Source organism: Lutjanus erythropterus, chromosome 1 (genome assembly GCF_056507025.1).
Source record: "Lutjanus erythropterus isolate fLutEry1 chromosome 1, fLutEry1.hap2, whole genome shotgun sequence".
In the NCBI taxonomy this organism is placed as follows: Eukaryota; Metazoa; Chordata; class Actinopteri; order Lutjaniformes; family Lutjanidae; genus Lutjanus; species Lutjanus erythropterus.
Window position 1 is genome coordinate 14,801,669 of NC_139317.1, and position 14,829 is coordinate 14,816,497.

General features: G+C 38.6%; 1 protein-coding gene across 1 annotated transcript; it reads left to right on the forward strand.

The window, feature by feature from the left end:
• The first annotated feature begins 2,395 nt into the window (after positions 1-2,395).
• On the forward strand, positions 2,396-13,721 carry LOC146332732 (interleukin-18 receptor 1-like). The gene is made up of 11 exons (XM_084714551.1): positions 2,396-2,734; positions 2,837-2,897; positions 5,932-6,154; positions 7,338-7,509; positions 9,170-9,308; positions 9,396-9,461; positions 9,558-9,669; positions 9,803-9,945; positions 10,495-10,638; positions 12,117-12,269; positions 13,288-13,721. The coding sequence occupies exons 1-11, from the start codon at positions 2,684-2,686 to the stop codon at positions 13,629-13,631; spliced, it is 1,608 nt and encodes a 535-aa protein (XP_084570677.1). The 5' UTR covers positions 2,396-2,683; the 3' UTR covers positions 13,632-13,721.
• Positions 13,722-14,829: the final 1,108 nt, after the last annotated feature.

Here is a 14,829-nt window from a genome sequence, read left to right on the forward strand (position 1 = left end):
TACAATACTGTATCGCTAGATGTTTTTAAATGGTTTTGGCTTCTCATGACACTGGAAAAAAAAAATGAAACAATGTTCACTTGCAACCCATTGCAACTGGTTATCCATTAACCTGACATGTCCATATATGATCAGTTTCTAAAATATGCAATAAACTACCCAACTAGTTGTTAAAATTAATTTCACCATGACAACATTAAACGTATGTTTCAGACATGATATTCTACAGTATAAATATAACACTCTGGATGGTGACATGTTAGTACTTATTGATACTTTGCATACATTTTACCTGATAATAGTTCTTTATTTTTACAAACACTGTAAAGAATAATGCAGGGATTTAAATTAATTGTTAATTATATTTAAATAATTAAACTTAAATATGCAAGTTGTATTTATTAAAGTTAATTAAGCCTGAAAATTCTAGTATTTATTTTCAGACCACTTCAGAACTCAAGAATTAGAGTACTTCTAACTTTTGACATGAAATGAGTTGAATGAATGTGTGATACACTGTTCAATTAATTCATTAAATTAAGTTCGTAAAGAAATTTGATCATATCAGTAGACTTCCCAGGATGCACTGTTTGAGAGATAAAGCTCTCCTGAGACCCCTCTTTTTTATAGTCTGCAGGAAACATAGGATGAAAACTTGCTCTAATACACCGTAAGATAAGTCATGGCGCTTTTTATTCTCTATAATGAACCATGACGAAGGCTAGTGTTGAATTCAATCACTACTGCATTTGTCTTGCAATCTAATTAATTATGTTTTGAAAAACTGTTAAATGAATGAATGAATTTTATCTACATGGCACTTTTCAGGCAGGAATTACAGCTTAAGGTGCTTTACAAGTCAGCAGCAAATAAAAGCACAACAAAAAAAGTTTTCTTTTTTTTTAACAAGTATATAGACAAGGAGGATGGAAGAAAGCGAGTGTTAGTATTAAAAACTGTAATCAACACAGTTTCTTTATAAACAATATAAATGTTATAAATGTTCATGAGTGTGAGTTGAGGGTTGTTGGTTTACCTCATTGAACATGTTTTCTCAAGTACAACTGAATAACTTTCTTAAATTGAAACAAATTGTATTCATCTTATTTTTATAGTGTAACTATTAATATTAGTAGTATGGATAATAGTATTAATGGAGTACTTTTTCACTTCAGTATTGCTACTATTTACATTTTGCGGCAACTACCAATTTAGCCGCTACCGATGTTGGTTTCTTAAGCTGCAGTTGGACGAAAGCACTGAGACAACTTGCCTCAGAGTGTCATGTGCGTTACGGCAAGTTTTAAAACGAGCCAGCTTTAGTTCAGAACTTTGGTTTAGCTGTCAAAATACACTCTGTCTGTATTCTGTGTAAAAATAATTTAATATGCTTACTTATCAGAATTTTATCATATTAATAGTGCAGTCAATGATTTTACTTTTATGATAAAAAAGAAAGAAAATTGTTCTCCGCTCAGATTACAGTGATATATACTGCATGTCAAGAGCAAAATGACTTCAGGACACTGCCTTTTTGCACCAGATGTTGTAGTAATATGCAGTTTTTTTAAATGCCGGTACACCTGTCCAGAGTTAAAGAGGCTTGAGTTGCACATGCGACTGTTTGATCTTCTAGATAGTAGCCTCTGGTGTCTGAGCCCAGTGTGACAACTTACCCTTGTGATAAGATGCCCTGCTCTCCCCTGCTCATTAATGAATTAGTAATAAAATGTCCATAATATATAAAAATTAAAACCCTGAATGACACCATGGTTCATAAAGTGTTTTGACTTCTGTACTTTTACTTAAAGGTAAGTTTATTATTGTGTCTCATTCCCAGGACATCAAATACTGACGTTTTGGGCTGGGAAAGCAGTCCAAGCAGCTAAAAATAATGAGGAATACAGGCAGAGGGCAGTGTCAGCCACCACCACACACTTCTGAGTCTATACATTGTTTGTTTGTTTTGTTTTTGTTTTGGAAAATATTGCATATTATGCCTTAAGATTAGATTTTAAATGCAGGACCTTTCAAGAGTATTTTGTCATTGTGGTATTTCTACTTACAAGATATCAGTACCTCTTCCACCACTGCATGAATGCAACAGTTGGTTGCATGCAAAAATGTAAAAAATAACTGGTATTCTTTTTATGACCGTTTTACACCAACTTCTTTCTGATCCAAACTGCTATCTTCATCTGTCTTATCCTCCTTCTCCTCTGCTTATATTCCACTTTCTAATTTTTCTTGTTTTCTCTTGAACTTGTTTCTTCTGCCCAGCTTCTGCTGAGAGAAGATGGAGCTCCCCGGTCTTAGGTGGACCCCCTATCACAAGGACTTAAATTAGTCAGTGTCATGCTGTTTCCTGTGATCATCTGAAGCGGTCATACACCTTGGCAGGGCGCGTAACGAAGCGGGTTTCCCTGCATGTTTCCAGAACGCAGCGATGCGTTTTTCTTGCTTATGTCACTGCGGATGACACGAAACTACACCAAAGGAAGGTATTTTTATAAATTCAGGTTTCATTTTTTGTCATTCGTGGTGGTGGAAAAAGGTTAATATGAGGAAAGCTACTTGTAAATCATGAAAGTAAATAATCACTCCAGAAATAGGTCGATAAAAATAGCCTGTAATTTTTTCTCGCTGGGAGGGATGCAGGGGGTGTTCACATTGCGGTGACAGCATGGCGCTCTTCCTTAAGTTTCATTTTTTCATCACCACCCAAAGTGGTTTGGTAAGTTTGGGGAAACTGTAATTCAGCAGAACTGCATCAGGAATTTGTTTCCTTCGCACGTTTTTGACTGCGCTCCTGCATGTTTGGCGTGATCTGCTGCAGGTGATCATGACGGTGAAAGCCCTGCTGGTCCCCCTGTTTCTCCTCCTTACATCACTGACAGGTAAGACAAAATGCTCGTAGTGGTGTTAAAGGGTTAGATTTGATTTGATCAGATTTTGACGCACTTCTCCATGGACAAGGTGAGAGAAATAGAGGAAGAGGGGAAAAGAAGGAAACCAAAACTTAACAGATTCAATCGAACATGATATGTTGGAAATTTAATAAAAAACACAAATTTCAATGAACTCCATAATCAGCTATATACTGCATGTTAAACGGTGTTGTGCTTTACCAGTGATAAAAGAAGTAGGGGAGACTGGGGACGGTTGCAACACTTTCTTCATTTCTCTGAGTTACTCAGAGACTAGACCACCATTTTTGTATTTATTAAACTTACATCTGACAACCAGTGGCACCTGACGGTGGGTAAAAGTTGGGACATTTCTAAGGGCCCATTTCAATACTGAATTATTAACCTATCATCAAAAATAAGGATTATTATTTATAACGCACTAAAGCTAACAGTTTCTTTTTGATTTCTTGTTTTTGACGAACAGAATCTAGAGAGCCTCTATTGCTCCCAAAACCAGAAGTGCTGTTGGAGCAGCATCATATCTAATTGAAGATAAATCTGGCTTCCTAAAATGGAAAGAAAGGAAAGGATGAAAGAAGAGAGGGAAGAAACGGTGAATTTTTCAAATTGGATGTTCAAATTTCACTTCTTGTTTAGCTGATTTTCAATCAAGGCAAACTTTTAGCAAACTATTCTTGCTAAATAAGTTTTCCCTGCTGCTCCTGATGCAAGGTCCCACAGATCCAGATTCAGCTTCGGGCTTAGCAGCCTCGTCTTCCAATCAGCCCAAATGAACCTGCCCTACTCCCAGCTGAAGAAGAGGAGCAGCATTGTGTTTTGTTTTTTTATGCATAGAATGTAAGCCTACCTTGAATCATTGTGTGGATGTTGAAAATGATATTCAAACTCTATATTTCAATGTGAGGCAGGAAGAATGGAACAATTTGCGATGCAACAAACCTTTCTTAAACATGTATTTATTGCACAAAACAATCTGTTTTGATACAGCTGTGGGGACCGTTGCAGCAACTTGTTGCAACCGTCCCTACCATATCAGCCATGACAGAGCATCATGGCAGCACATGAGGTTTTCGCTAGTGCTAGAAATACTAATCTGTTTTATTTTTTCTAATAAATGGAGCAGCAGATGTTGTCTAGTCTTCCTGGTGGGGAGAAGATCTAACAGAGTGTGTGCAGTATGAGTATCATCACTCTTAAATGTTGCTGATTGGAGAAATGAGACTTGTTGCAACTGTCTCCAGTCTGCCTTACTCAAAACTCTTTCATTCTTAAACAATACCACAGGAGAGAAATAATTCATTACAAGTGCTTTTGATGCTAAAGTGTTCTACCAAAAGTATAAGCACTGATTATGCAGAACAATCTATTTCAGAACGATGTATATATAACATTGAATTGAATTATTGCCATATAGCCATAATGTAAATTTATTGTTGCAAAAATGATTAAAAAAATAGCAGAGTGGTGTATACAATCATTACTGCACATTATGCAAATATTACTAACATTTAAAATATTATTTTCCTTCAATGTACCAACCGATGCTGACTTCCACAAACTTTGACCCATTTTTCTTCACACTAAAATCATAAGAGCAGTAGGCACCAACAATTTAGGATGTGGTTAACAACCCGCACTGTGCTTTCATAACAGTCTTATCTGTCAAGCTGATGCTGTTTCACAAATTGAAAGAATTATCTGATTTGGAGTATGAGATTGAAGCCCTTTCAGTCCTAAGCAAAACATGCATTTTTGTCCTGCTTCCAGTCTGACAGTTTGAACTATTAGATTAGTTGCATTTAAAAAGTATGGTGGATTATTTAGGCTATATATAGATGCAGAATTTAGGTTTACTAAATTTTGTTTGTTACATATAAAAACTCATCACAGAGCAGTAATCCAACTAATCAGTGCAACCTGTGGGAGTTTGTGAGAATCTGACATGAAGTGTGGGCTTAAAACAGCAGCCTTATAACCAATATAACACAGGTGAAAACTGAGATCAGTGCAAACACAAATATTCAGAGGATTCAAGGGTCAACACCCTGAAGGTGAAGTAAAGCAACCTAACCAGTAAATAACACAGACAACTATTTACTGACCTCTTTACAACCTCCTCCCCCGGTACAGAGAATGGGACACAACAAAACTTTGATGGATCTCCGTAGCAACATGCAAAGAGGGGTTTTACAACCAAGCCTTGTAGGCCTGGGCAATATGGACAAAAGCAAATATCATGGTATTTATTACTAATTACACTGACAACAGCACGGCAAAAATCATTTATAAAAACACAAAGGAGCTATTACCCATTTAAAGTTATGCAGAATTCAAATAATTTTCTGGTATGTGGGGCAACCATATGGCTCTGCATTGTGTTTTGCTCACCCAAGAGGGAAGTTTACCAGGTATTGTCCACTTGAAGGTAGTGTTGCATGGTATTTTTTCAATATTTTTATTTTTTTAAAAAGTAGTCCGGTATTAGAATTTCCCAAAGCTCAGTACTTACTGTGGGTCAATGTTGGTGCGTTCCCACAGATAGTGAAATTAATTTCTACCTCACACTGAGGCTTAGTGCAGCCTTGAAACAGTCCAGTGCGCTCAGCAGCCCTGCAGCGGTCTGCCGGCGAGCGGTGCCTCTGTCCCACGGCTCTACACTCTCCAAAGCAACACACGTTAACTTTCACTTAAGTTGAATATTTTCAACTTGCGCGTTCTTCTTCTACAATGTTGCCTGCCACACTACTGGAAGGGCACTATACCAGATTTTGTGCACTGGAAGGGCAGCCCAGAGGGCATTTACCACGTTTTGTCTGCTAGAGGATTGCACATTTCTCCTGTGGTATTAAAAATGGTATTGTTTATAAATATTTTTTTCAAGGTATTGAATTGAAATGACAAATTCCAGTGTCGTGACAGTGCTACCAGCTGCCCACAGAACCAGTTCATGTTATAGTTTTGCACACGACAATTAACTAAAATGTGTTACGTTCATTTCCAGGTGCGTGTCCCCATGAACCCAAAAAGATATATGTCAGGGCAGGTGAGATGGTGGCGCTGACGTGCCCACATGACGGCAAGATCTGGACCAGTTACACTACCCAGGAGATGAATCTGACCAAATCAGCAGAGCAGAGGCAGATGGGCGTGCTGGTTCACGAGAGGAGTCTTGTGATTTTAAAAGCTTCTGAAAACCATCAGGGGAATTACTCGTGCTCTCTCTGGTAAAGTCCAGTCAGTCCTACAACTGTAGGAAATATTCTGTGGGTGTTGAAAAATCTGTGAATTTTGTCAAGAATGCTGGTGCTGGCTTGATGCTGGTGAGGAAAGAGTAAAAAGGAAAGTTAATGGAACACAGTGGTAAACGTGTCCCTGTCACAACCTTTTTGGAACATGTTGCAGGCATCAAATTCAGAATTAGCATACATTTACAAAAACAATATCAGTTTGAACATTAAATGTCTTTTGCTGAATATAGGTTGAAATTTCATTATATTCTGCTTTTAATTACATTTTACACAGCATTACAACATTTGTGGAATTGAGGTTGTAATTTGAAGTATTTTTGAATGAATGTGCTGTGCAGAGTTAAATCAACTCTTAAATTAAGTTTCTTAAGAAACATGATCAGCATGTTAGCAGACTTTCCAGCACAGATTTTTGAGAGTTAAAACTCTCCTGAGAACCTTCTTTTCAATGGTTTGAAGAAAAGTATATGTTAAAAAGTTGCTGTGTGTCTCTAATTCACTCTAAGATAAGTCAGTTGCTTGTTTTCACAATAATGAAAACACCTTGAACCATGAGGAAGGTTAGTATTGAATTGCGTCCCTACCCCCTTACACTCTTACAGTCTGATAAATTCACTTGGAGCAGTTTCATGTTGGTTCAGCTTCATCTTGGACTCACTGAACATGTTTTCTCAAGTACAGCTGAATTAATATCAAGTTTATTTGACTAGAAAGTGTATTTGTTTTCAGTCATTGCAAAATTACCCTTTACACAAAGTTTTTTTTACAGGGTTTAATAAAGGTGAAACAGCCGCAGCTTCTCAGGAATTACACCACTGCTAAATGTGATTCTCTGTAGGCTTTGTTGTCTGTCAACATGCAGAGGGACACATTCATGTTTATGGGAGTGACAGATGAATTTGTGGATGTTGTGAAGGTCTTTTATTTCACAGCTGAGCTGTAATGCTTTGTGAGATTACAGTGCTGGATGTTTTATTCACAACAGTCTAGTAATGTCAGGCAATAAGCCACGTCAGGGGAAGCCATACATCATGATGGGTCGACAAAGATGGTGTCTTCAAATGCTTCTTGAATTTCAACAGTATGAAACTGTAAATTACTATTTTGTCAACTGATCCGTAAGGTCGTCATATTAACCTTTTCTTTAATGAAATTACAGGAATGGCGACATGCTGTCCTGGTTCAAGCTGATCGTGTGCACAACACAGACCAGAGAATGTGAAAATAGTACCCAGTACCCTGACACATGCTACACAACAGAGTCTTGCCGGCTGAATTGCCCTGATGCAAATACCCCAAATAAAAGCAGCAACAGCATTATATGGCACAAGGTATTTATGCACAGCAGATTCTTCAGTGTGAATGAGTGTTGTTTATATAAAGAGAAGTTCTAGCAGGGTTTCTGCAGGTTCTTAAAAAGTCTTATAATTTAATAAACTGAATTTTAGCCCTTAAAATGTTTGAAAATGTATTCAATAATTTTGATAATTCATTACAATTAATTTGATTAAGTTAACATGTTTATACAGTTGCATTTTCCTTGCTTTTAGGTGTGTTTTGGGGAGATTTTGTCTTCATCACACCTTAATAACTACAAAACAACACCGACATAGAACCAGTAACCACTTTTGCAAACTGTGCAGCCGCGTCACAATCCATCAGAATACTCCCAGCCACTGTTTGTGATATGGTGTGGTGTGTGGGCTAACATGGCATCTCCTCATCATAAAAAATAGCACTTGTAAAACTAATAAGTATATATTTTTTTCTATTAATGTTAGTCTCCTCTAATAAGACTCGCTCAAATTAGAAACTTTGGTTTTAAGGCATTACTCCACATGGCTAAATACCCCACATTTCAGAAGCAGAGACTTTTGTTCATCTGATTGCATTGACTTGCTCAGATGTTGTTGATTTGGTCATTTTTTTCATGTTTTTCTGCTTCTACCATGGGTGAGTAGCCTACGTAGTTAAGTTCTTTTTGTATGTTTTTATGATCGTGAGTCTTTTATTTTGAAAACTGACCGGAGTCTCTGCTGTATCTGTGTGACTTGCCACCTATTTGAACCAGAACAGAGTGGAGAGATGCTTCTGGGATGTGCTGCAGCGCATTTGGTGGAATCATGGCTGGACCACACAGCCTGCTTGTACCTGTGTGTAATAGCTGCCTCGCTGAAGTGCTGAAGCTCGCACACCTGTGGTGTCCACACAGGCGACATATTGCTGCCGCAGTGACACTGAAACTGTAGTAAAGGGTGCCATGTTGATGGTATCTTTTTGATATGACTGTCTGTTATGACTGGAGATCATTGTCACTGTGAGAAATGTAGAGAAACTTGTGCATCACAAACAGGCGAGACTCTGAATCTCTATGAAGCGCGTCTGCTACTCACACAGGCTGTGCGGTTGCTCTAATTTGCCAATATGGGCACCAAAATAATAAGCAACAGGTTCCGCCATGCACACACAATGTTCAAGCAGACAGTGTGACCCAGATGTCACAAGCACTGTATAGAAAGGCTGCGATCAGGCCAGGTGGCCATGGCTTGATTGAAGCGTTCAGTAAAATAACAAATTTAAATCCAGCTGCACCTTGTGCGATTTGTTTGAAGAACATAAAGCTGTCGTCAAAAGCTACCAGCAAACGCCTGCCATCACCAAAGTCTGGCTCCAGCGCAACTCTGCTCTGGACTTTACACACAGAAGTTGGTAGCATAACATCAGTCAGTTCAAATCATATCCTTCATACTTTTTTCCTCAGTGTGAACATGAAACTGGCCTTAAATTCTATTTATAATGGTCTTAAAAACATTTTAAAATCTTAAATGTACCTTACTGAAACCTGCAGAAACCCTGTGGTCAGGTGATCTTCTGACAGCATGTTTTAACCCAGTTGGTTTACAGATCTCCATATACACTGTTTTTTATTTTTTTCCCAAAGCATACCATAGTTTTAGAGGTTTTTGATTAATTTCATTTTCCATCTTGTAGGAGGGTAAGCCAAACACTGGTCACATCAACAGTGTGAAGGAGGATGACCGTGGTCTCTACAACTGTACCAGATCTTACCTGTTTGATGGTCAAATATATAATATGAGTTTTACAGTGCTGGTTGATGTCCAACCAAAGAGTAAGAACACTTTGCAGATTCGTTTAACTTCTTGTAACTGCATATTTTCAGAAAAAGATGTAATATTTTTTCTTCTTTTTTGCACAGAAATATTAAATGAACCTGCAAGGATCATTGAACCACGCATGGGTCAAGTATTTCCTGTAGATCTGGGTGAGTTACAATCTTGTAGTTTGCATGAACACATAAGAGTTTACTGCCTTTCTAAATTACTACTTTTAAATCTTGTGTAAACTCTGTTTTGCCTAGGCTCACCAAAGGTGATTGATTGTAAAGCTGAAACTTATTCAAAAGATGATGAGGTGTTCTGGGTATCCGTGAAGGCAAATAACACATTACCAGTTTTCTACAATTTTACAAGGTAAACACCTGATATACCAGCTCTTAAGACTACGTTTGGAAGTGCAAATGTTACAAATAACACACATAAACACCATACACACACATTAAAAAAATGTCTTTCTTTCCTCTCCATTATTTCCTTTACTTTCCAGGGAGTCTAATCATGGAAAGATAATGCAAACGGCATCTCTAATCTTCCAAAAAGTGTCAGAAGAGCATCTCTCAAAGAATTACACCTGTAAATTGGCAACTGGCAGCAGCCCCAGCTTGATCAACATCACGTTGGCCCAAAAACGTATGTAAGATTGATGGATACATAATGTACGTAACTCAAAACTCAAACCTGTTAAGTCATCTTGCAGTAGTAGTCAATTGTTGTGCTTTTATAGCGGGACTGCAACCAGACCAAGTTCCAGAATAAAATGAGTAGGTGTGCACTACTAGCTACAGCAATGAAAAATAGCAGGTGTTACAGGTGTGGTCCCTGATGAACAGATTGTGCTGGAGCACAGCTGTAAAAAGTTGTAAATACTACAATACTCGAACAATACAGCGTGTTGTTCTTTTTCATCAACCATGTGCTTTACAAGTCAAAACGGCGGCAGTTATAAAATGCTGTTAAATCTGCAGCCTCTGAGAAATGCCACGCCAGTGCAATGCATGCTTTTGCACGCTTGTAGAGTTGTTTAGTCTAAGATCTGCTTTTGGTCAATCAACTAATCAATGAGCTCATTTCAGCATTATATTTAAGCTTTCATCCACACAGTGTCTGTCAGTCTACTACCATTAATGAGAATTCAAATTACTTTTAATAAATGTATTGTCTCTCTGTCTTTCCCTCCAGCTCGCCCCTCTTACACTTCCTTGGCTCTTGGTGTCGTCTGCCTTGTGGTGGTGATGGTTTTTACGGTGGTCATCTACGTAAAGTTCAAAATTAACATCACTCTTTTCCTGCGAGACACTCTTGGCTGCCATAGCAGCGCTCCAGGTATATGTCTTATTTTAACTTACGGGTAATGCTTAAAATATTTTATATCACTATTTTTAGTAAGAGAAGACTAGTTACTTTGAGTTGATTTCTTTTATGAACACTTATAATGTCTGATAAATTCCAATCGACCCTTTAATTATAGCAGATGCTTGTAATAACTGTAATTTTATCCTTCTCAACTTGAGTTCTGCTTTTGACACTGTTGATCATGCCATCTTACTAGATTGCCTTGAAAAGTTGGTTGGCATCAGGGACGCTGCACTGAAATTGTTTAAATCCTTTTTTATTAAGTGTCTTCAGTGGCCTCACTGGCCTGTGGTGTTCCACAAGGCTCTATCCCTGGCACCTTGCTGTTTTGCATATACATGTTACCACTGGGACAAATCAAAGCACAAAATCCAGTACCATTGTTATGCAGATGATACACAAGTATACGTTCCATTAAAAACCAATGAAGTGACAGACCAGTTGTCTGTCAGAAATCAAACACTGGATATCCCAAAACCTTCACCGACTAAACTGGAATAAATCAGAAATCATTCTCTTTGGTCTCCCAAAGTCCATCGCTGTTGTACAGAAACATCTTGAATACTTGTCCTCAAAATATCAAACCAGCAGGCAGGAAATTGGGTGTTATATTAGATAGTGAGCTCTCCTTTACCAAACAGATTACAAGTGTTGTTCAATCATGTTTCCACCAGTTAAAGAAAAACTTAAAATCTGGGCATTACTCTCTTAGCCTGATATTGAGAAGGTCATCCATGCTTTTGTTTCACTTTGGTAAGATTATTGTTATTATTCAGGTTTGAGCCAGAAAGCAATATCATGTCTTCAGCTGATATGCAGCTTCTCAGAGTTTAATTAATACTGTTTTAGCCTCTGCACTGGTTACCAGTGTTTTTTTAAGATTTTACTGATCATCTTTAAAGAACTCCAGACTGGGCAGAGACAGGCAGGCTGCAGGGGCTCTGCAGGTGTGCAGGATGTGTGCAACCACGTAAACTGACAATAAGAAGCATCAACATATATTCAACTGTAAGCTGATCAGCTGTTTATAACTGTCAATTGTCTGTCAATGTAAAGTTAAAGCTCACCACTCTGAAAATACACTCTCTGGATGACAACTGAAGTGCCTGCTTGTCTCAGAATTCAGATTATTAATGATTTCTTACAGCTCATAAACAGACACTAATTCATTCAGAAAAAATTCTGCATTAATTTGAACTCTGAATCAAATAGTGAGTCAAATAGATATACAAAACAGTTATTACAGTCTGGACTTTCTTTTCTGAAATTTCAAAGAATGATTCAGCAGCTGTAGCATTCATGTCAAGTTCAGCAAGTATTTCAACTTTATGTTTCCTTGATGTGATGACACATCGTGGTCAGATTTCTCCTTCAAGTTTTTTTTATATTCTCATTTTTGGACTGCAGACATCTTACAGTAATGACATGAGCTGTTGTTGATTGTTTAGATGGAAAGAGCTACGATGCCTTTTTGATGTGCTACAAGAGCGACACAGATGCAGGACTGAACGAAGAGGACAGAAGCTGGCTGAGGAGTGTTTTGGAAGAGACATTTGGTTACACTCTCTGTCTTAATGATCGTGACGTCCTACCAGGGGATGGTACGTATTTGAGCAGTAGCGTACTGTGGGGTCTCAGTCAGGGCCTTCATTAACAAACCGAACAGCTAAACGTTGTCATACAGGTGCTGATACAGCTAAATAAGCCGCTGCTGCATAAACACCATCAAGATAGTCGATCTTTAAAAACCAGAGCATGGACGCACACAGTGCACTTTGGCTGCTACTGCAGCATCACTATCAGATCTTAATTCATGTCACTCAGCAACCAGACTGCACAGCACACCATACGGCACAGAAACATGCCCCCACAGAACATGCCCAGAGTTCACCAGTTGCTCGCACAACTTCAACTCATGAAGTAAAGCCACGATATTATCAGTGCACCAGCTTCTGTTCAACAGCAAAAATGAAACGTAAGTTTGGCCTATATGCATCACTATCTCCTGCCCAAACTCCAGCATCACCAGACAGATAAAACCAGAACAATAAACAATGCTGTATAAACTAAAACACCACAGTAACTTTATCTCTCTTGAACAGAGTAAAAAGTAACACTCACCCATTACTTGTAATAGGCAGGAGGTATAAATATCATTAAGTAGCTTGGTTTACTCCCAATACATCACAGGTGCAAACTCCATTGAAGACAACAGTGGGGGGTAGTATCGACACATTGCAGGTCCCTTGGGGCATTCTGTCACTATGCATGAAAATTTGACTGGCTGATTATACAGTCTGTCAAATTGTAATCAAATAGCAGCTTCAGGCTTCAATGAAAGGCTAACGATAGCACTAGTGCTGGTCCACGGAGTTTAGATGGCATATAGGAAATCCCAGCTCTGCCTCACAAGAAAATAACCATATTCGTTCTGGATAATATTGTCGTAGCTTAAAAAGTAAATTATTAAAAAATATATGATTTTGATTCTGACAGGGTCAGCAGAGAAGGCCCTGATGTCCCTGACAGCCCACCACTGTATTTAAGATATACTTTGGAGAAAATCTGCCAGAAAATCTCACTGAAGCGATGTGTAATCTGAAGTCTGTTTGTTTGCAGCTGTGGCGGAGGCAGTGTTGGAGTGCATCGAGCGGAGCCGGACGGTGGTTTTGGTCCCCACCTCTCCAGATCCCTGTCCAGGATCTGAGGTGCTGAGTGCCATCCATGAGGCCCTTGTGGAGCGGCAGACACGCTTGGTTTTCATCAAAACTGAGGCAGCAGAAGTGTCAAGATCAGATTCATTACCAGAGGCCTTACAGCTTCTTACAAAGGCTGGAAACTATGTCACCTGGAAAGGCACAAGCTCCAAGCCGCCCACCTCCTCCTTCTGGAAGCAGCTACGCTATTACCTACCTGCCCCACAGAGTGCCCCAGAAATGAAGCTTTTATCCCAGCCAGTCTAGGATACCTCATGGTAAATTGTTTTGCCAGTTGAGATAATAACCTGTATAACATCTTTTTTCCCCGCATGATAGCATTGGAGGAGATAGTAAAATTTTTCCCCTTGTAATGAGCCTGAGTCCTCTGCAGCGGCCATCAGTTTGACTCCTGCCTGCGGCCCTTTGCTGCATGTTACTCCCCCGCTCTCTTTCCCCATTGTCTGTCCTCACAACCCCCTAAGAACTGTCTCAGCTGGGACATGTGTGCCAGCAGCAAGTTCACTAGATTACATAACTAGATGAATTTATTTGGCTTGTAAACTTAGCATAAAGCTTGTCACTCAAACTCAGAAGAAAAACACGCAAAACTCCCTAAAACTCTGTCACTCTGTGTCACTCTTCCATCAATCACCAGCAAGTCGAAATAGATCCTTAATTCACCACAACAGATGTGTGTGAAAAGAGCTCAGCGCGCTCAGGGTCAAGCTGAATGGATGCATAATGTGCTGCTGGATGAGAATATGTCGCAGTGCAGCAGGTCTCATTCTGCAGACCATTACATTAGCAAAATAAAATGGTAAATATTGCCCGAAGCATCTCCCAAAAAGACGTAGGCAATATATTCATCCAATAACCCAAATCCAACTGGACTACTATTAAACCTTTACCATCAAAAAAGACTATGATGCATATTTTAGTTGATGAAATATCAAAGGAGGAATATGTGAAATTATCCAAATAGCAATTTTGAGTGATACACAGTGTGTTAAATTACAAGTGCAACATTAAACTTCAACAATAAAAAGCGATGATGAGTCATACACTGTAAGTTTACCCACCAGACTCCATTAAGATTTTGCTGAATTAAACCTCAGTTAAATATCTATTCATCCCAAACGATTATTAATGATTTCTCTCAACTCATAAACAGACTTTTGCTCATTCAGTGAACACTTGGCATTAATTTGAATTCTAATAAACATGAAACAGGCAGTGTGCAGAAACACACAGGCCCAAAGCAGCTTTCAAAATGGTGTCATGTTTACCGTGTTCACAGGAAAAGTACACTCCTGTGGTTTTCACAGCTTTGTAAATTGAAAACTTTCTGAAAGCTCTGGGTTTAGAAGTCAGGACTTTCCATGTCATAATTGCCAGTTCTGAAGTTCTATTTGAAATGTTGTTGGAGAAGCCCTACATTAATGACAAATAAAAAATTAAAACA

Bases quoted from the DNA above. Each gene is read 5' to 3' on its own strand.
- LOC146332732 (XM_084714551.1), top strand. From the start codon at position 2,684: ATGGCGCTCTTCCTTAAGTTTCATTTTTTCATCACCACCCAAAGTGGT. The intron at 9,670-9,802 runs GTAAACACCTGA...TTTACTTTCCAG, and splicing joins GTTTTCTACAATTTTACAAG to GGAGTCTAATCATGGAAAGA. The intron at 9,946-10,494 runs GTATGTAAGATT...CTTTCCCTCCAG, and splicing joins CATCACGTTGGCCCAAAAAC to CTCGCCCCTCTTACACTTCC.